Source organism: Phalacrocorax aristotelis, chromosome 29 (genome assembly GCF_949628215.1).
Source record: "Phalacrocorax aristotelis chromosome 29, bGulAri2.1, whole genome shotgun sequence".
Lineage (NCBI taxonomy): Eukaryota > Metazoa > Chordata > Aves > Suliformes > Phalacrocoracidae > Phalacrocorax > Phalacrocorax aristotelis.
In genome coordinates, this window is record NC_134304.1 from 204,340 (window position 1) to 226,190 (window position 21,851).

The 21,851-nt window shown below is 41.0% G+C and overlaps 1 protein-coding gene across 10 annotated transcripts; it reads right to left on the reverse strand.

Moving 5' to 3' along the window:
- Positions 1 to 1,380: 1,380 nt before the first annotated feature.
- On the reverse strand, positions 1,381 to 14,993 carry LOC142048928 (butyrophilin-like protein 9). 10 transcript variants are annotated; one of them, XM_075076278.1, is made up of 12 exons: positions 14,652 to 14,824; positions 11,967 to 12,045; positions 9,857 to 10,129; positions 9,147 to 9,245; positions 8,445 to 8,471; positions 6,791 to 6,817; positions 5,806 to 5,832; positions 5,346 to 5,372; positions 4,394 to 4,420; positions 3,534 to 3,554; positions 2,767 to 2,793; positions 1,381 to 2,205 (listed from the first exon to the last, which is right to left on the reverse strand). In XM_075076278.1, exons 2-12 carry the CDS (start codon positions 12,037 to 12,039, stop codon positions 1,709 to 1,711), a joined length of 1,125 nt encoding a protein of 374 aa, XP_074932379.1. In that variant the 5' UTR covers positions 12,040 to 12,045; positions 14,652 to 14,824; the 3' UTR covers positions 1,381 to 1,708. The 10 variants fall into 10 exon arrangements, with proteins under 10 accessions (XP_074932379.1, XP_074932376.1, XP_074932380.1 ...); XM_075076275.1 differs by having other exon boundaries at positions 11,967 to 12,041; positions 14,652 to 14,758; XM_075076279.1 differs by lacking the exon at positions 5,346 to 5,372 and having other exon boundaries at positions 14,652 to 14,993.
- Between the last annotated feature and the right edge of the window lie 6,858 nt (positions 14,994 to 21,851).

The following is a 21,851-nucleotide window of genomic DNA, read 5'->3' on the forward strand; positions in this document are numbered from 1 at the left end:
GGACTATGTTTTGGATTTGTGCATGAAACAAAGCGTTGATAATGCAGAGATGTTTTTGTTATTGCTGAGCAGTGCTTACGCAGCGTCAAAGCCTTTTCTGCTTCTCACACTGCCCTGCCAGCGAGTAGGCTGGGAGTACACAAGATGTTGAAAGGCGACCACAGCTGGGACAGCTGACTCTGAATGACCAAAGCGATATTCCATACTGCATAACATCATGCGCAGCATATCAAGTTGGGGGAAGAAGGAAGTGGGGATGTTTGGAGTGATGGCGTTTGCCTTCCCAAGCACCCGTTACGCGTGATGGAGCCCTGCTTTCCTGGGAATGGCTGAACACCTGCCTGCCCATGGGAGGGAATTAATTCCTTGTTTTGTTTTGCTTGCCTGTGCAGCTTTTGCTTTACTTATTAAACTTTATCTCAATCCATGAGCTGCCTCACTTTTACTCTTCTGATTCTCTCCCCCACCCCACCAGGGAGGAGTGAGCGAGCGGCTGCGTGGTGCTTGGTTGCTGGCTGGGTTTAAACTACAACAGACAGTTATCTGTGAAATGCTCTAATTTCACCGTCAGTGATTGTTCAAGGCATTGGTCACTTCAAGCAACTGACACATCTCATAACATTGAATCAGTGCCCTGATTGTCCTTTCAATTATTTAAGAAATCTTTATTCATGAGAGTTTTTAACTCAGCTAAAGCAGTGGGATTCAGCTAACGTCTTTTTTTAATGGTGGCTTCTGCTCACCCTGAATTACAGTTGATATTCAGCTTGCAAATTAAATCACTTAATTCTAGGTGCCTGCACTGGGTTTATATGGCAAGCTTTTGGTAGCAGGTCTACAGGTGTGGAGACCCCCTTCTTCTCCTGCTGAGGAGGGGGAGTGGTAGAGCAGCTTTGGTGGGCACCTGGCATCCAGCTATGGTCAACTGCCTACATGAGAGCATGAGTTTTCTACTCCATTAACAGACAGACGACAATAGAATATCTTTCACTTGCCTGAAGACAGACATCTATTGCTACTTGAGATGCCACATCACATCTCCCCTCATCTTCAGCGGCTGTTTCAGGAGGGTCTGAGAACCCCATAAATCCTACAGTCTGATAGCACTGTGGGAGCTCAAATTGCATTAGGCTTCCACATTCGGGCAGCTGAATCTAAGTCTTGACCCCCACTCCTTAAGTCAAATTAACTTAACCAACTGCTTAGTTATAAGCATTTGTTCCTGAATTTTATGACATCCAGTACGATCTGCAGGTTTCACCCTTATCACTTACCTCCTCTTATAGCAGACCTCCAGAAAGACTACTTGAATTTCATAGTTACAGTTTAGCTGTTATTAATAATTTTCTGACTGTGTACAAAATTTGCATTCATATTCTTCCTGGTAAACCATTCTGATGGGTTTATTAGTTAAAAATCAATACACAACAAATACTGAAATAAATCCATATTTCTTTAGTCCAGGTAAAATGAAATAAAAATGCAACATTTGACAGGTCTGGGGTTTTACAAAATTAGTTCTTAGTACAAGATGAATCCCTAAGAAGTACTTTAGAGGCTATTTCTTTCTTGACCACGGTTTTAAGAGCAGATATTACTTTTCCTCCCCTTCCTCTCTGCTTTCACATCCTCTGCAATTCTCTACATTATTAATTTGTAAATCTCTTCCTGGTCCTGTGGAAGGATGTCGCAGAGAGGGTAATGTCTTTTAAGTGTGTACAGGGCTTACTACCAACCATTTGCCATCAGAGCCTGGGCTGAAGAATGGGTACAGCTTCCCAGAAAACTCAACAGAGAGAGAGACGAGAAGGCACTTTTCTTCAACATCAAAGAATGAAAGCTTGTGAAGTTCCTGATCCAGGAAAACACCTACCATGTTGCAGGGCTTGTAATTTCTTACACCATTCCCACCAGTTAAGCTGTATTCTCCCTGAGAAAACCGCAGACTGAGTAAATTCCCCTTTGGGAAAGTATTAATTGTGTTGCTCCTCAGTGTATTTCTGATTTCCTCACACACCACACCCAGCTCCCACTCTGATTTGTCCGCCACCTCCACTTCCCAGTAATGTTTCTCTTCTGAAAACCCTTCAGTAGCTACCACCACTGCTTTGGGTGGGATCTCTTCCTGGGTAGAGGACTTGACCTTGTTTTTGTCCTCAATGACGAGGCAGGGATGTTTGCAGTCCTCATCCAGAGTGATATTAACTTGAGAAAGGAAGGAAAAAAAAAAAAAAAAAAAAAAGAGAGAAAAAATACAAAACACCAAGATTTTCAGGAAAATAAACAGTAACGTCAAAGGAAGTGAATAAAAGAGAAAAATTTTGAAATTAAGAAAAGAAACCCTAAATGCCCTAGGAATATACAATGTGCTTTTATCAGACAAAAGCTCAATAGCAGAAATAATATCTAGCAGGGCATGTCTGTTCTCTGGGCCTTTATTAATTAATCCTTACTCTGACTGAGGAGATCCAGGCTCTCTGGTCAGACCCATCTGGCAGCTGGATTTTTTGGAATAAAACACAAAACCAGTTCTTTCAAAAGTCAGATAATACGTAAAAAAGTGCCAGTTCATGCAGAAACAATTCTCCCCAACTTGTCACACCGAGAACTTTGTGGATGGAAGATGCCTAAGAAAACCTGTTTCAACCAACAGGCCGCAAAATTTCCTCAAATTCTGACAGCCTGTGAGTTTTTCATAACAAAAAGGAGAGACTGCGGTATGTGCATGGAAGAACATGAGGTTAATACAGGTGAGATTTGGCTTACCTGCATTGCTGTGAGCTCTCCTGAACTCTGCAAGAAAAGAAATTAATGACTAATTAAAATTACTGCAGAAGGTTAATATACCTAGTTTTAGTACAGTATGGGGTTGGAGGGGTGTAGATTTGATAAAATCAGTTTTCACCTTTATCATGGTTTAGCCCCAGTTAACAACTAAGCACCAAGTAGCCACTTGGTCACTCCCCCCACCCCAGTAGGATGGGGAAAGAAAGTAAAAAAAAAAAAAAAGTAAGAAAATTCATGGGTTGAGGTAAGAACAGTTTAATAATTAAAATAAACCAGTAATAATAATAATATAACAAAAAGGAAAACAATGGGGGAGGGGGCAAAACCTAGAGGCAGTGCCTGGGGGAAGAGATTAAAAAAACCAAACAAGCAACACATCATGCAACCACTCACTACCCACCCCTAAGCCACAATCACTGCTCCCCATAGCCAACTGCCCCCAGTTGATATACCAGCTATAACATCATATGATAAGGCATATCGCTCCGACCAGATGGTTCCAGCGACACCCCATCCCCTCCCAGACACTCACACCCCCTGCAGAGCACTGGAAGACAGAAAAGCCCTTGACCAGCACAAGCACCACCTGGCAACACTTAGCACCTAATTAGCAATTACTTAGCAACACCGAAAACATCAGTGTGCCATCAACACCATTCCCACACTCAAACCAAAACACACCACACCACTACAGTGAAGAAAACTAACTCCACCCCAGCCAAAACCAAGACAACCTTTCAACTCACCCAATTCATTCTGGACTTTTTCTGAAAAGGACAGAAATTTATATTATCCTCATGCATGGCAAGGCTCTTCTGTAGGATATCTGTGCTAATAAAAGAGTATTTCCAACACGACATGACCATTTTCCAACACTACTTGACCATTTTCCAACACGACATGACCATTTTCCAACACTACTTGACCATTTTCCAACACTACTTGACCTGGCCTAGGCTTTGGGAAACTATGCTAGCTTAACTTTGGAGGGCTAGAGGTTATCTAAACCCAAGCTAGTCACCTGAGCTCTGTGTAGAATCAGGAGAAAGAGAATGGCACATCAGAAAGTGTTTGTTCTCTGCTGTTTCAGCTGCCTGTCTGAAACTATTCTTGAATGTCTTCATCTCTCAGCGAGGGAGCCAAGAACACTGCCTTAGCCTCAAGGCCCCAGATTTAGATAGCTAGTTAGGTGAGCTGAATCACCTGCGGGTACATACAGGCCCTGTGGCCATACTTCCAGACTCACATGACAAACAGGACCTTTGTGTGACCAACAGTTAAAATGCATAGAAAAATAGACAATTTTTTTACTTCTTTCAAAAATATCTATTCATTAGTAGGAAGGAAAAACCTGTTTTCTACTCAGCTACAGCAAAAATTAAACCCCTGAAGAACTGAAATTGTGTTCCCTTGTTACGGAAATAGACATTCTGGAGTCCAAGATTCTGTAAAATAAATACTGATTTTAGGGATAACTAAGTCTAAGTGTGGAGGAGAATGAAGTGCTGCAATAGCCCTCAAACCACGGCACAGTTCAGTTCCAAAATGGTATTTCGGATTATAAATAATTGAAATTATTTTTAAGGGCCAAAGTTAATATTCTTACCAATTTTGGACAACAAGTCCTGATGTTCTACAAAGAAACAGCATTAAATTAAAAGTTAGGACAACGAGATCAGGCAAATTATGGTATAGTCACTATGCTTTTTGGAATACTAATATATAGGTTATCTCTATATATAGGTTAATCTGTTGATTAATTTGTTTATATATCTGTTTATATGTGTATTCATATATACAGGATTAATCTGTTTGTAGAATAATAGACATGTATTATATAAATTTTCTCTAGTATTAAATAAAGTATTGCACAAAAATTCCTGAACACAAGACATGACAAAATAAATCAATGAAAATATCAGAACCAATCCAGGAGTGATTCAGAGCAAAGAACTCCCAAGGATATTTACAGTTCACAGAGAATTATAAGAGAAGGAGAGTAAAACCTCTCTCAATTAACACAAAGCTTGAGATTATATTTGCCTCTTGTACAGAAATAAAACCCAATGTTATCCTTTTTATGGTTCTTAGCTTCACCTGGGGACCCAGCTTGTCACAGTTGTTTTTTGAGGACTCTTATTCTCAGTGATCAACAGGAATTGCGCTGGGATTTTCTTCATTATAGTCTTTTTAATGCTGTGATTGATGCTTTAGTTCCACTTAAATATTTTCTAGCAGTGGAAAAATAACTCTATATCCATATATACTATCTATATAGATACATAACTACAGATAAAAGTCTGTGTGTACACATACAAATAACACAACTTATCAATTATCTTTTTGGTTGGAATAGGGAAGATAATCTTTGCAGATGTGAAGTTCTGAGAGTGTTTTCCAATACCAGTAGTCTAAATTGCATTATTTTATTATTTTATTTTATTTTTTTATTTTATTATTTTATTAGAACGGTCACCGGCAAAGCATCATTCAGGGTATGGTTAAAAGGATAGAGTGTGGTACTAAATGCAAACTAGGAAAAAAAAAAGTTATTTTACCCTTCTGAAATCTCTCCTGTTCCTCAGCTGAAAAACAAAGCAACAAACCCAGAAATAGCAGAGAATGTTACATTTTTCAAGACAAAAACACACAAAATGTGAGTGGGAATTTCAGTGTTAGAGAATGTTCTCATTTAGGGAACTGAGGCTCGACATTAAGCTCAGGATAGAATTTCAGAACAGATGGGGGATAAATTCTCCTCTGAAGATACCCATCCTGTAGAAGGAGTCTAGATCATTAGCTTAGACTAGATACGTAAAATTCACTGGTTAAAACCAGGTGATATTGAAGATAATAATACCAGATATCATTAGTTTAACTGAAAACCCTAACTTTAGAATATAACGACATTTTCAATATGGGCCCTCTTTCATTATAACTTTTTTAAAATATAGAGGATTCTTCTAATCAAAGGAGACTCAAAGCCATCATAACAAAGAAGTCAAAATGTTGTCTTACCTAGTTCATCATTGAGTTCATCTATCTCTGAAAGAGATTACGTTTAAACATTAAAACATTTCCTTTCCTTTTTTTTTAAAAAAAAAACCACAAATACGTTGACTTCTCTATCTGTTCCACTGTGTTTTGTATAGCAAGAGCTAAGATTAAATTAAATGATTGGAGCTTCATAAAAAAGATCAGATGTTCCCCTGCTATACAGCAGCCAGAGTTATTGTCTTCATTATGGTGGTACCTTTCCTTAAGGTGGGAATAAAAAGGCTGGTCAAGAAATTCACCTTGGTAAAATGAAGTACTTCAGATGACTGACCTAAGGGGAAAAACCAGGACTAATACTTAATAAGGATGTGATTGAATAGCATTAGCATGCGATTGAATGGCATTTGCACACCCACCTGCATTAGTACTTATGTTGAGACAACTGAATCATATCCAGATAATCTTAAACATGGCTTTATAAAACCTATACCTGACGTTTCTCCATGGTACCATAAGGACTACTAAAAAGTTTCAGAAAAGTTTACTGGATTTACTACATCCCTGGCACACTTTGCATACCCAGCTCACTTGCTCTTCACAGCAAAAACAATCTTCGTGTTCTATTTTTGTACAATGCAGTCCTAATCAGGACTTTTACAAAAGATCAGAAACCTATTTTTTAATTATTTTTCAGACTCCGGGTCTTAATTCGTTCTTTTACGACAGATGGAAATTCAGCATGAACCATGATCCCAAATTAAGAACATATTAACTTACCCGAATTAACCAACAGAACAATTTGCAAGCTTAAATACTCAGCAAAAAATGCCAGCCATAAATCACACTTCTCCACGGGATTGGTCCTCTTCTTTGCAGTAGGTATCTATTATCTTTAAATGGTCAATATACCAGTCACTAGTATTTCCTGAGCTCAGCTTTTATCTGGTTCTAAAGGACCAGAGAGATTTATAGATAGAAATTGCTGAGAAAAAGCTGTTACACTTACCTTTTTGGATTTCCTTTTGTGCATTTTCTGTAAACAGATAAATACTTTTATATCCTAAAAATAATTCTTCAAGCACTTAACATTCATTTTAAACACTACACAGAAGTGATGAAGCAACAATGATTTGTACAGAATCATAGAATCATTTAGGTGGGAAAAGACCTTTAAGATCTTCTTAAGACCTTAAAGATCATCTTACAAGATGATCTCCAGAGGTCCGTTCCAACCCCTACCCCCCTACCATCTTAACACTGCCAAGTCCACCACTAAACCAGGTCCCTAAGACATCTACATCTTTTCAATACCTCCAGGGATGGTGACTCAACCACTTCCTTGGGCAGCCTGTTCTGATGTAGTACTTTTTTTAAAATTCCAAAATATTTTTTTTTGGTATGCAAATTTCTGATATTAGTCCCCAGGCCGCTGTTACCTTCCTTAATTATTGCAAAGGGGTATGTTCTTTCCTTTAGAGTTACCATCACTATAAACCAGCCACTATTCTGCTTTTCTTCTGTAAATCAAAAGTCCATGAAAAAGAATATATCTCATCCTGAAGTTTAAACTGTTCAGAAATTGAATTAAACATTCAGACGAACAATCAGGTTTTCATCGTAAAAAATGAAAATAACGTCCTAGCATGTGGTATTTTTCAAGCAGAATATGTTGGATTCTCCACTTTACAAAGGCTGCATTTAGCCCAGGAAGCTTAATTTTTTTACTTGTCTCTCTAGTCATTAAAAAGTGAAAAAACTCCATCTACAGTTTAAGGGAGTAAGTTGGGCTCCTCTGAACTGCATCATGATTTCCTTCATTGCTGGTGAAAGATGCAAGCTATCTAAAAGAAGCTAATTAATTTTCTCTTTTTCCTAAAATTTTTTTTTTAAATACAAAAGTATTTCTAGAAAAAATATTTTATAAGTACCTCCAGTTTTCACATGAAACAAAATCTGGTCTTGAAAATTTGGCATCTACTGAAAAGTGGAGTGGGTCTTGGTAGGGAAAAATTGGTCTGAACACACCTTCTGGCCAGAACATGCTGCCACTTCTATGCCCCGCTCAATCACATCTGTGTGGCAGCTTTAACCACACTCCAACACGGTGTTTGGGGTGTCTGAGGGGTGTTTCTATCACAGTTTTGCATAAGGGCACTAGGAAACGTTCTAGTGCTCTAAAGAGCCTGGATGTGACAGCTTGGGGAACGGCCAAAAAGTAATTTTTGCAGAAATGGTAAACTTTGAGATAGATAGTCACGGGCAAGAACACCTGAGTAATTTTTTGCACAAAAGGTGACTTGTACCAAAAGCTTTTTGCCACTTCTTTCAACATCTGCAGGCAGAAAGGCAGAGGTTAAATGGGATGCAAGAATTCCCTCATTTCTCATCAGTTGCAGGAATCAGCAGCGGACCAGTCTTTCTGTGCTGGCTGTGCAGAAGGTGACTTACTCCCCAAAGGCACCCTAACTGGATCCTACAGGTAGATAGGGTCAACCAAAGTCCCAGTTTTTTGAAGTCTCTGTCATAAAACAACCTTAGGAATACAACTATTTAGCCTTATGGTTTATAACCCTGGCCAAGATTTCGACATATCTTTCAAGATATTCACAGTGAGATATAGTATTAATATGACTTTTAAATATGGTATTAATACGACTTACGTTCAGAAGTAGTTGTCTTATTGTTCTCTGAGAGAAAGAGAGAGGAGAGAGGCAGGGAGAAGGAAAACGTTATCTTACTTCCTTCTTGCTTGTAGGTTTTCAAATGGAACTTGCCATATTTCATAGTGGTCATGTTTGGTAAGGAACTTATTTTCAAACTATATTGGTTTGCATGTACTTATATCTTCCATTAAAATAATGAGTAATCATACAGTATTTCATAAATAAAACTAATGATGCTGAAGGCAGAAAAAAGTCAGACTTAGTATACTGTCTTGGCAACAGAATTTTGTTGTAGAACTGTCTTAGCAAGAAACTAGCTTATAAAGCAATGACTTGCAAATAAATTAAGCCAGTGGATATATTTGGGTACACTAACATATTTCAGTTATTTGAAAGTATTGTTATATTTCAAAAATGAGATTAAGTTGCAATGATAATTTCACTATAGTAATATATCAACTCATGTTGGCCAATGTGATTGTACAGGTGTATACCCCAAGATGTTGGAGTTAAGAGATGCTTAAAAATGAATATGCAAGGAAAGCAAAAATACAGTAAAAACCCATGGCTGAAGGACCACCAGGGTTATTGTTCATAACCCTGTACCGTCCTCCCCAGATAATTCTGGATGCGGTGATGCTGTCTTTCCACTGGATTGTATGAAGAATTCATCACTTCAGCATTACGAGTGGAACTTACTTCTGAGTTTATAAATTGCAGCAATAACCAGGAGTACGTTCAAGAGCAGGATCACGACAAAAGCCGCCAGCCAAGGGGAGGTGGCAGGAAAAAAGACATCTGCAAATTATTTCAGATGATCAGTTATAACTTTCCTTGAACTACCTCCTTCATAATTTGACTACATGCCTAAAGTGAAACAAAATTAATTTGGATCTAAATTTCATTCCTAGACACCTGTAGGAGCAGTTCAGTGGGACTTTTACATCCCTAGACTATTTTATAAAGCAACATCAGAAATTCGTGTAAACCACTGCATAGAATAGAATAGAATAGAATAGAATAGAATAGAATAGAATAGAATAGAATAGAATAGAATAGAATAGAATAGAATAGATATTATAGCAATAGAAACAGAAGCAGAAGTGGAAGAAAATGAGAGAAAAAAAGAGAGATAGAACAGCATCCTCCATGCCTGCAAGTGAGAATAGGCACCACTCAATTTCATTTCCCCCAGATGGCATTACACCCATGGAAGGGTGTTTTTATCAATAACATTTTGGCAGTGTTTGGAGGTTCCCATGGAACCTAATGGTGGTTCAGTGCAAAGACCAAGAAGTATCACAGAAGAAAACTTCCACTAGAAATCTGAGGTTCTGAGGTAATCTGCTCTGAATGCATCAGCCCGCTGGTTTTCCTCCCAGGCCACAAGGACACAACGTTATACTCACCCGCAATGACAACTGAAGACTCTGTTGAAGTTTTCAGCAGTTTATCAACTATTTTGCAGGACATAGAGTTTCCAGATCCTGGTTTGAGAATGATGGAGCTGCTGGTATTACCAGTGGTGGTGTCAGTGGTGAGAGGAGTCCCAGTGACATTGTCTCCTCTATCATCTGTCCACAACAACTGAACTTCAGAAAATAACCTCTCAGAGAAACATTTGAGTTGAATACCATCATCCTTATAACCATCCAAAACAAGCAATGGATCATGGCCACCACCTACAGAAGAGAAGGACAAATGGGTGAGCGGTGCTCAGCAATCACGGTGGTTTTAAAGGGGGAAGATGTTTGTGAGAGGTTTTGCGTTTATGATGCTCTGTAAGTGCTTCCCCACTGAAGCTGCAGCCCTTATCCTATGACATTAGCACGTCCTCTCACAGCTCTGATCAGGAGCAGCAGCTTCAAATTTGAGGATGAAGAAAAGTGCACAGAAGCATTTGAAACACAAAGCCATCCATTTCAAATTATAAACATCCAGCGCTGCCACACATGACGCAAGTCAAAACTACCTATCACCTCCCTTTGTAGTGCTGACAACATTAGGTTATCTAGGTATGTTCATCTCACCAAATTTTAGCCACCTAAAAGTATCTCACTGAGGCAATCATCTTGTAGAGAAACCATGGAGAAACTGCCTTCCCCACAGACTGACTCATTCCTGGGAAGATGGGAACCTGAGATAAATCAGTTACGTTATGCTCATCTCCTCCTATTGACCACACAGGTACCTTAAATAAATAGCTCTCAGGTGCTCAGTTTTAATGCCTACAGTTGAGCACACTGAATCCCAGAACATACATCTGTGCTCACATGAAAGCCAAAGAAATCACAGAGTCACAGAATGGCAGGGGTTGGAAGGGCCCTCTGGAGCTCACCCCGTCCCACCCCCTGCGTGAGCAGGCACACCCAGAGCAGGGGGCACAGGGCCGCGTCCAGGCGGGGGGTGAATGTCCCCAGGGAAGGGACCCCACAGCCTCTCTGGGCAGCCTGTGCCCCTGCTCTGGCACCCGCACAGGGAAGGGGTTTGTCCTCATGTTTAGGTGGAACTTCCCGTGTTCCAGCTTGTGCCCGTGGCCCCTTGGCCTGGCGTTGGGCACCACTGAAGTGAGCCTAGTCCCATTGTCCTGACACCCTCCCTTTAAATATTTATAGGTATTGATGAGATCCCCCCTCAGTCTTCTCTTCTCCAGGCTGAACAAACCCACGTCTCTCAGCCTTTCCTCATAACGGAGATGCTCCAGGCCCCTGATCAGCTTGGTAGCTCTCCGTTCAACTTGCTCAAGCAGTTCCACGCCCTTCTTGAACTGGGGGGCACAGAATTGGATGCAGCACTCCAGATGTGGTCTCACTAAGGCAGAATAGAGGGGGAGGATAACCTCTCTCGATCTGCTGGTCACACTTCTTTTAATGCACCCCAGAATATTGTTAGCCTTCTTCACCCCAAGGGCCCGGTGCTGGCTCAGGGTCAACCTGTTGCCCACCAGCACCCCCAGGCCCTTCTCAGCAGAGCCACTCTCCAGCAGGTCACCCCCAGCCTGTACTGGTGCCTGGGGTTGTCCCTCCCCAGGGGCAGGACCTTGCACTGGCTCTTGCTGAATTCCACGAGGTTCCCCTGGGCCCAGCTCTCCAGCCTGTCCAGGTCTCGCTGGGTGGCAGCGCAGCCTTCTGGTGCATCAGCCACCCCTCCCAGCTTGGGATCATCAGCAAACTTGCTGAGGTTACGCTCTGTCCCATCATCCAGGTAATTGATGCATATGTTGAAAAGGGCTGGACCCAGCACAGACCCCTGGGGAACACCACTCGTGACAGGCTCCATCCAGACTCTGCCCCGTTGATCATGACCCTCTGAGCTCTGTTGTTGAGCCAGTTCTCTGTCCACCTCACTGTCCACTCATCCAACCCACACTTCCTTAGCTTGCCTGTGAGTTAAATCATCTAAATCTGGACTTCCTTCAGTGGAGAAGAAAGTCATAGGGACCATCGGTTCAAATCTATTCATAGCCTCTGAAATGGATTTAGTACAGAGTGAAAGTAATTCATTACAGAGCAAAATTACCTGCAGTGGGATGGTGTGCAGGTACCAATACCAAGATGAACATGACTGCTCTCATCTGGACTGAGAGCCCCATACCTATCTGGAAGAGAAAAGTCTATGTTTGAATGCAAAATAAATCATGTAGGGTGCTGCACCGCTGAGTTACATCATTCCCAGACTCACTCCAACATCTTGTTGTCTGCTTATGTGCACTACCCACATGCTTAGTTGCAGCCCAGATGAACCTGGGGAGTGATTCAGCAGCCAGAGAAGTCCTATGATTGTTTTTATGGTCTGTATGGAGACACTCCAACACTGATAATAGTCAATAGTTAGGAAGTGAGCAACCCCTGAGCTGGGCAGACACGTGTCTTGTTTGTAGTACCAGTAACCAGTAACAGGACTTGAGATGGCTCCTTGGAGTTTAAAGGCAAAGACAATACAGATACAAAAGGCCAAAACCCAAATAATGCCTTTAAAAATAAAAATAAAATTAAAAAAAGGAACATGTTGGGATTTTCTAAATTAAATATTTTCACTTTGGAAATACTATACCCATTTTTTCTCAAATATTTTTAATGAAAGCAGAAATTAAAGTTTCTAAATTAACCAGGATTTTAAAGAAGTTTCCAAGATTTATATAACTAAATGCACTATTTCACTCTCTCTCTACATATATAGATACAAAACCATATATAAATATTTATATTATAGTATAATAAATATAACTCAAATAGAAAAAAACTGAAGTTCTTTATTTGACTTTGACCTTACAAAACTTAATAACCTCTGCTTTGAAGCGCACCACGTGTCCAGGTAGGTCATGGATTTGCCTCTCTCCTCCCCACCACACACTTTTTGCAATACAAAGTGGATCCTCTCATTTGTTACGGCCCATCCAAGCCTCCCTAAGGATTTTCAGAGTTTTCACTGGTCATAATAACTAAGACAACTAAAAATTTCTCAACGCATACTTTCACAGAAGGAAAAATATATCATGATCCAGAGGTGACTGATTTTCTTCACTACTGGTAAAGGGAGACCAGGAAACTGGATTCTGTTAGAAGCCTTACACTCAGCCAGCTAATGATACTGCATATGAGTCCTACTTCTTTTATCTTTTTAACGCAAAATACAGTTTGTTCCTATATTCATTAAGAATGTGAGATTTTGACCTATTTTTAAAATTTGTTTTTATAATTTCCTCTTTTTTTTTTCAGCCTTCACACACCATTTTCAGGACTTCCGCTGCTGCAGAGATAACGAGAAATTGTTTCATGTTGGGATTTGTACCATAGCTGAGTGTGATAGAGCCACAAGAACTGAGATGCTTGGCATTTAAGGAAACAGGAAAGAATAGACTAGACTAGACTAGACTAGACTAGACTAGACTAGACTAGACTAGAATAGAATAGAATAGAATAGAATAGGAAAAGCACAACATACTGCAAAATGTGTCATGGTTTCAGCTGGGATAGAGTTAATTTTCTTCACTGCAGCTGGTGCAGTGCTGTGCCTTGGACTTAGTATGAAAACAATGTTGATAACACACCCATGTTTTGTCTGTTGCTGGGCAGTGCCTGTATTAGTCAAGGACTTGTCCAACCTCTCATGCTCTGCCGGGGGCACAAGAAGCCAGGAGGGGAGGGGGCACAGCTAAGAGAGCAGATTCACACTGGCCAAAGGGATATTCCATATCATGTAACGTCATGCCCAGTATACTACCTGGGAGGAGCTGGCTGGGGGAGGGAGGCAGCAATCGCGGCTCGGGGACGGGCAGCGTTGGTCGGTGGGCGGTGAGCAGTTGTATCATTTGGGATTTTGGTTGGTTTTGGTTTTTTCTTTTCCCTTTTACTTTTTATTATTATTATTGCCATCATCATCACCATTATCATTATCATTATTATTTTATTTTCATTATTAAACTGTTCTTATCTCAACCCACAAGTTGTTTTTTTTTTGCTTTTGCTCTTCCAATTCTCTCCCCCGTCCCACAGGGGTGGGGGGAGTGAGCGAGCGGCTGCGTGGTGTTGAGTTGCCAACTTGGGCTGTATCACGACAACACGTAGGATAAAAAAGCCATGAAAACAAAGAGCAAGCCTTGAAGTGCCCGCCAAGTACTCCGTTGAGACTGGAATGCCAACACCATAACAAATGCAAAGACTGCAATGAACACCCTGAATAGGAAGAATGACGCTGCACACTGAGCACAGCAGCTACAAGCAGGGGCCAAGAGGAGGATGAACAACAAAAATGAAAGGAATAATATAGGAAAAAAAACCCAAACCCCACAAAATGGAGAAGCACAGTAAGGAATCTGTGCCCATTACATGATATTGATGCTCATCTGTGGCTTTCCAAAGGGTCCCACTGTCGGAGCATGGATTTCTCTCTGCTAAATCTGACCCTACTCGACCCCAAAGCCAAATCTAACAGTAAGCATGATTTCAGGATAGATAGACAGATATGAAGGTCTGTTTAGGTTTTTCTTTCACTCCCAAGCAGCTTTTCACCATGCAAAAATACACACAAAACAGACCTCAGCAGAGATAATCCCCAGATCTTTCAGGACAACACCCAAAACTTCTGGCAACCAACACAACACAACACAAAGCCCCCAGTAAACAGAGGTCTAAGAAAACATTCAGAGCTCTTCTCTACAGCAGCAGCCAGTAAATCTTTGCTTCGACAGAGAGAAACACAAACCTGGATTTCCAGAAATGCAGCTGCTCCTTGAAGAAATCTGCATGTAGGTGCTTTGCATCTGCTGGTACCTTTGGACCCTGTCAGCCACTGCAATCCTGACCATAAAATGAATCCTTTTATTTCCAAAGGTTACCTGTTAACCTTTGCAATGCAGTACAGTGAAAGTGAAAGACAATAAAAATGGGTGGGGCTGGGGATTTATACTTTTTGATACCCTACGATAAGTAAAAAGAAGTGTAAAGGGCCCTCAGAAAACTTCAAACACTGGAAGCTTTCTATAATGTTGTGAAAAATAGACCTCCAAGAAACTAGTAGGTCTGGCCAACAAATTACAGTTAATCTAAAAGTAGAATAATCACTGGAAAGAGGAATGACTGTTATTGACTGTGCTGTAAAAAATGCATTGTTTTACTATCCTAGTAGTTACCCGATATTTGCCTTAGTCATGCTCCAAAGTGCTTGTGCAGAACAGGTTTAGAAGACCTGGAGGTAAAGCAGGGGGGTGGACTCCCTCCCATCCTGAACTACTTTTAATAGAAGGAAGAACCATGGTGAGGGAGGAGAAAAGGGGACGGGGAATAGCAGATTTTGCTAGGTGACAGTGTGAACTTGACATTGGATATTTTGGAAGAGGTCTCTGGGGAGAAAAAAAGCCTTCTTACTTGCAAGCTGGCATCTATGTCCTCACTTTCTTTGATATTAGAAGATAAAATATGTGCCCTTTCCAAACTGACAGCATTCTCTGTCTGTGTATAAATGTGTTAAATACTTTGCATAAAACCTTCCCCCTCTGGAAGTCTTCCATTCTTCTGAGGCTGTTTCTATGGAGCAAAAAAGAAAAAAAAATCCCTTCAGTTAAAACATGCAGACACTGCAGAGGGGGAGTTTTAGCAAGTGAAAAGACATGGGGAAGAGAAGTCAAACAGAATAAACTCACGCGTTTGTGTCTGACAAAATACTCCTTGCAGAGGCAGTGTCATCCCACCAGAGGGAGTTGCGAGCTGCATGGAGTTTGCTAAAGGTAAGCCCTACTTCTGCCAATATTTCTGCTTTTTGTGGATTTGGAAATGAGGAAGGGCGTCTCTTTCTTTCTACTGGTCATGGGAAGCTTTTGGATTACCTCTGACAAATGGCTTATTTTCCCTAGAGATGTGCAGTTCCCTTTCTGAACCCTTCACTTTCATCACCCAGTCGCTACAACCGCACATCCCTGATGACCAAGACAGTAAATATTATTCTCTATAAAGCATGCATTTTTAATAGTGCCTATTGCCTTGTGATCAAATGTGCTTTTGGAATTAAGTTACCTGCCCCCAAAAAGCCATTAGTACCAAAAATTATTACACCATTACTTGCCTCACCATTAATTTCTTTCTTTATTTTAATGCTACAAAACAGGTACATATGCAAATAAGCTGACAAGGGAACTTGGAAAAATGAGCTGTACCTGGACCTCTGTCAAAATACCTGGTGATGTGCAATGAAGGGCAGGTCCAGAGCTTGAACACCTCCATGTCTCTGCTCCGACAGGATTTGGAGCAACTCAACCCTGGGTTTCTGCCCTGGTACTTCCAGGCTGTGGTGGGCTATCTGCAAGCAGGATTTTTGCAAGAAGAGCATGGACTAGCATCCAAAGAACTTCTTGCTCTTCAGCTGGAAAAAAACTCTTTGATTTCTTTTCAGGACAAACCTGTGTGAAGGCCTCTGGTCATTTTGCATACAAGACAGCCCAATCACAGATTCCCATTCAGATAGAAAAGGATGAATCAAGACACAAGGACTTCCTAGATAGTCTCTGCAACCTCAGGAAAGGTCACCTCACCCACCACCAGGCTAGATATGCATACCAAAGATGTTGCCTTTGGGTGATGCATCAGCCAAGAGTTGGAGCACCCTGCCATCCATCTCCACTGTGCTACAACTTAACCTCTTGTGTGCCTGCTGTGACCTTCTCCCACAACTGTTTTCGGGTGTCAGTCCAGTTGTGTCTCTCAGAGAAGAGAGTGATCACAAGCTGATGTAGAAAAAGAGGCAGAGACCTACTAACAGAGTCTGGGTTCATTATTAGTTAATGAGCTGGTGGATAACAAAACCACAGTGTCGATGTGATGGATAGTCCACACGCAGCCCAGCCAAACATTATCTCTTACTGTGTCTCCAGGGCCTTTCTTCAGTGCTCGCTAAATGTTTCACCACATCCCAGTACCAAGTACCTTCCTGGTATCATCCTCATCAGAGACTGAGAATGGGCTGTTGTTTACAGAGAGATATTTCTAAAGGCTTGGCAAGAGCTTTACAGACCTCTCCTCCCCCATTCCTTTTCCAGCTCGCGGGTCTCACAGATGAGTCCTTGCTGTCTCCATCGATGCATAGGTGTCATCCACGAGGCATAACAGAGCATCTGTTGCTGGTCTAGTGCAGGCCAGTGGAGATGGGAGTGACACTATGCTGGTCAGAATGGCCCTCCAGGTGCTCAGAGAAAAAAAAAACTAAACAGATTGTGTGGGTACAATTATGTCCTTGAACAGTTCCTTATTGGCGACCTTCTGCTTCATGCCCCAGTTTAGCTTTGGCCCCTCTTTGCTGTCATCCTAACACATCCCCAGGAAGAGGCTGACTATAAATGCACGCTAGCTATTCCTTTGAGGATTAAACCTCTCTGAGCAGAAGGGGAGAGCTTTTTTGCTGTCGCCACTGCAAGCCTAAGCAATGGGATCCCCAGAGCCTCACCCAAATCAAGGTGCTCATGGAAAGGATGTGGCACTGTTCATTTCTCCCAAGATATGCTTCAAGAATGAGGAACCCATCTTGTTTCTGCAGAGCTGTTCCGTACCTGAGAAAGATTTGCTTTGGTTTCCTGGTTAGTTGAAAGCTTTCCAAGAGCTGTAATGAATGACAGGTCTGCTCTCCAACAGAGAAAGCCTGAGGCACCTCACCAGACCGCTGCTGGGGGAATGGGGAAGAATTCACATGTCGTTCACCTTGACAATGAAGGCATTTTCTTCTTTGAGCACCTGAAATGACCCTCTCCACTGCAGTCCTACTTTCAGGAACTTAAGGCAGCAGGAGGATACCTCAAACACACCAAGAAGAGGAAAGGTCATCTCATCTGAAAGGATGATGAGCTTTTTGGTAAATGTGTGAGTATTTCTTTAAAGAGGATGTAGGTGAGATACAGACATTTAAAACAAATCCAGTAGCAAAACTACTGGGAAAAGTAGTTTCAAACAAAAGAACACACTAAGAGGTGTTAATGCTTCAGGAATTGGACTTAACAGTTGAAAAAATTAAAATACGTATTTGAAGTGAGAACAAAAGTAATTAAATGAAATTAATAACTTACACTAAAGATCTTTTTAAAAGAGATGAGAAATTTGTTAAATAGGTAACTTCTGCAAGTGGAAGAGAAGAACAAATACTAACACAATACTATTTACATCTATAGTAATCTTTTCCATTACTTTGTACATAAGATGAACTGAGAAGAAAGGCTTCAGTCATCAAAACCTGGGTGAAAACATCACTCAACAAATGTTTACAACTGAAAAAAAAAAGAACTTTTCAACCCTAAAAAAAGTCTCATAGCTATTGACACCAAACTTAAACAAGTCATAAGAGCTGGGCCATTGTTAGCACTTGGCAAAGTTGTACAGTCGCCTTATCTCAGTCAGCAATTGGACAGTGTCTCCAAAACCTAGTCATTAGCAAACAGCACATACTTCCAGCCGTCACAATTTCTGATGGTCAGTTCCTGTGCCTTTCATCACCCTTCCAAACTGATGTTTATAGAGAAAATCCTTTCCTGCTTTGCCCGAGGGATATAACGTTTGCAATGACTGATGTCAAACAAAAATGTGTACTCATTAGGACATGGTGTTTTAATATGAAGGATCAGGCATTTTTCACTAATCAAACCCTGTTCGGTGTGCAAAGCTAAATTTTGTAAACAAATTAATATCTACTTACAGTTACTTCCGCAATTGCACTATAGAACTTAACTCCTTCATAAACTATTTAATGCCTCAAACTCCCAAAGTTGCAGAACGAGTAAAAGTCTTGACTGTCACACAGCATGCCAAATTTAAGGTAGCTAAAGCCTTCAATTAAATATATTTACAGCCATTTGCTCCTAATGAAAGGGTTTTTTTGTGGTTTTTTTTTGGTGCGGGTTTTTTTTTTGTTTTGTTTTGTTTTGGGTTGTTTTATTTTTTAACAGTCCCAGAAGCTGCCATGATTTTAACACGCAATGCTCCAGTTTACACAGGTCAAAGGTCTCAAATGTCATCAATGCTGATGGTTTATCATACACCTTTCTTCTACACATGGCAGAAAGGTATTGCAGCTTGAGGCCTTTGATGAGCAGTTTGGGGTCTTGTACGAGAGTATTGCTGAGCTGCCAGACAGCTCACAAATGAAAGCCAAGCAAGAGAAGAAACGTGAAAGCAGACAGATGCAAAATTGTTGAGACAATGATGGGGAACCTGCAAAATTAGAGCTGGTCTGACTTGCACATGTCCTTAGTAGGACTGTGGCACATGGCACAAGACTTAACAGCATTACTACCTCATTAGCAAAATGACTCGCTTTTAAATATGTTCTTTGAAGGTGTTAAAAGCAAATAATAAATAATAAATAATAAAATAAACAATAAATATTTCTGGGTGACTTGGCCCTGTAGTACACTGCGCACAGTTATCAGGCCTGAGAAACCTGAGAAAAGAAGGTAATTTCATTTCCTTTAAAATACAGGCAGGTGCGAATGCAATCTTTGCAAGATTTTTGTGAGTTGTTATTGCTGCATCATCAATCATCATTCTTATTCTTATTCTTATTCTTATTCTTATTATTGTTATTGTTATTATTATTATTATTATTATCATTGTTACTATTATTGGCAAACAAGTGGTATGGAAGGGCTAAAACAACTGTGATGGTCGGCCTTGAAACCTTGAATAGGGAGAATGGAAAGTCCCCAAAACAAAGATCTGCAAATACCTGCCTTGGGGCTAGCCACAGCCGGAGGTGAGGTGATAACTCACTGATAACGGATAGGATGAAGCTATGACCTCTGGTTAGCTTAGGGAATTATACTATTAAATAGCACAGCCCTAGGAGGAGACCTTAGATGTAAATGTGAGCCCACCTTAATATAAGGAGTCAAACTAAAAGACGTGCACACATGAACTTTGGTACAAGTAACCAACCAGATATTTTAATACAACTTCTTTTTCTTATTGCTTTGTATAAAAGACCCCATGTGTTTCTGTGTGTGCTGGCTGATGTTAAGTGCCCAGCACTCCCCTCTACAGACTGGCAATAAAGGCAAATATCTCAGCTCAGTGTGTTGATTGGCGTTTTGCACACTGGGTGAAGAACCCTGATTTAGGGACAATATAAGGAGAACATACCTTATATTTAGAGCGAATTTACTGTTAGTTTAATTCATGTTTTAACAGTCCAAGGATTATTGGCAACAGTTATTGGCAACTGTTATTGACCTAGTCAAAAATTGACCTGGCAAAAAATATAGACCAACAATTATTCTCTATATTGGCAACAACTATAGACCAACAATTATTGGTCTAATTGCAATTATATTAACACTTATAGTCCTAATTATATGATTATTACAGGAAAAATAATAGATACAAGCGGCCTACATAAACTTCACAATATATGTGCATGTTCAGCACCAACAAATTACACAGCAACTCCTCAGCCTCAGTGAAAATATACTGTTAATATATCTCAAAGGCTACATAGTTTGGTGTTTGGTTGAGGTTTGAGGGTCTTTTTAAAAGCATTTCCTATTTGTTTATAGCTTAGCTGTGCAAATACTGTTAGGCAAAAGTTAAGTGAGCATTAGACAATCACTGTCACATGTAAAACAAGCTAAAATCTGCTCACATCAAGGCAAATCCTGTGCCCTGCATCAGTGTATTAGCACAAAATATATGGTTTTTACTAGCAAGTGCAAGGCTCTGGCTGCTGGATCTACAAGGCTGCAGCATGCAAATATCACAGCTGGGTGAACCATACAGTCACAGCCGGTGTTTCCAGTCTCCCTGCTGCATATGCTGAGCTTCTTGCAGAGCCCTTGCACTTGGGTGAGCCAGTGAAAACAGGCAGGCTGAGCCCTGCCTGCCGTAGCGTCCCGCTGACAAATGTCCCTGCCAGCTTGTGACCATAAAGCCATGCATTAAATCAGCAAAAGCCACAAAGAGGCTGAATTTATACAAACAAAAAGTATTTCACCGAAAGGTCAGGGTGGCCTCACCAAGAGAAAAGCAGCCTAAGCCAAGCCTGAGCAGCCACCTCAAGTTTGTCTGAAAAGCTGGAAAACAAAAGGCATAAGCAGAAATCTGAGACAGAAAAGTTGAGGAAAAGCAACACCTGCCCTGAAAGTTTAGGATTCCCAAGGAGCCAGGAGACAGAGCTAAAATGGGAAGGGGTGGGCAGGGGTTTCAGAATGCTCCGGTCACCCTGAGCTGTGCCACAAGTAGCCCTGCATGGAGGGACAGTCCAGGAGCTTGTGTAGCTAGAGACAATTACAGGAGAGGCAGAAGAGATCTCAGGCAGCCTTGACAGCACTCCCAGGTGGGACCAAGGGAGCCAAGGACAAGCAGAAGAGATTATGAACCTCAGGGAACATCCGTTGTCAGATAAGTTCCTTGCAGATTCCATGGAAGAAAAAAATAGCACATAGGATAGCTCAGACAATAAAAATTAGTGGAGCAGTATCTCCTTAAGTCAAGTGTCTGGGTGTCTTCATTTTTTTATAAAAATAAGAAAAAGATTTCCTCTCCTTTGATGATGAAGAATACTATGTGAAAAAAGATATTATTAGGAAAGCCTCCTGCAGTGACAAAGTTACAGAAAACTTCCTGACTCCACCCTGCAAAACACAAATACCCACTGGTATGACTGCAAGAGCTGCTAGAAAATTCCTTCCACTTCCCAAGCCAATATTGCAAACTCTTCAAATGCATAAGATACGTCCAAGACAGACATGCACGGTCAGCTCTTGGGCCGGGGTGCTCTACAAGAGTTTAGCAAAGGGTGTGCAGACAGGACAGTGTGCCATTGCACCTCCCTTGGTCCGGCCTGATAGCACCTAAACCAGGTGATGGGTTTCCACGAGGCAAGGCCAGTTGTGCAAGACGCAGTGGGATTTAGAACCACAGCCTTGTCCTTGTGCTG

Coding starts and splice junctions, on each gene's coding strand:
- LOC142048928 (XM_075076275.1), bottom strand. CDS start 14,754: ATGGTCAGGATTGCAGTGGCTGACAGGGTCCAAAGGTACCAGCAGATG. Junction 9,246..9,856: donor GTCTTCAGTTGTCATTGCGG/GTGAGTATAACG, acceptor AATAATTTGCAG/ATGTCTTTTTTCCTGCCACC. Junction 5,833..6,790: donor ACAAAAGGAAATCCAAAAAG/GTAAGTGTAACA, acceptor AATCTCTTTCAG/AGATAGATGAACTCAATGAT.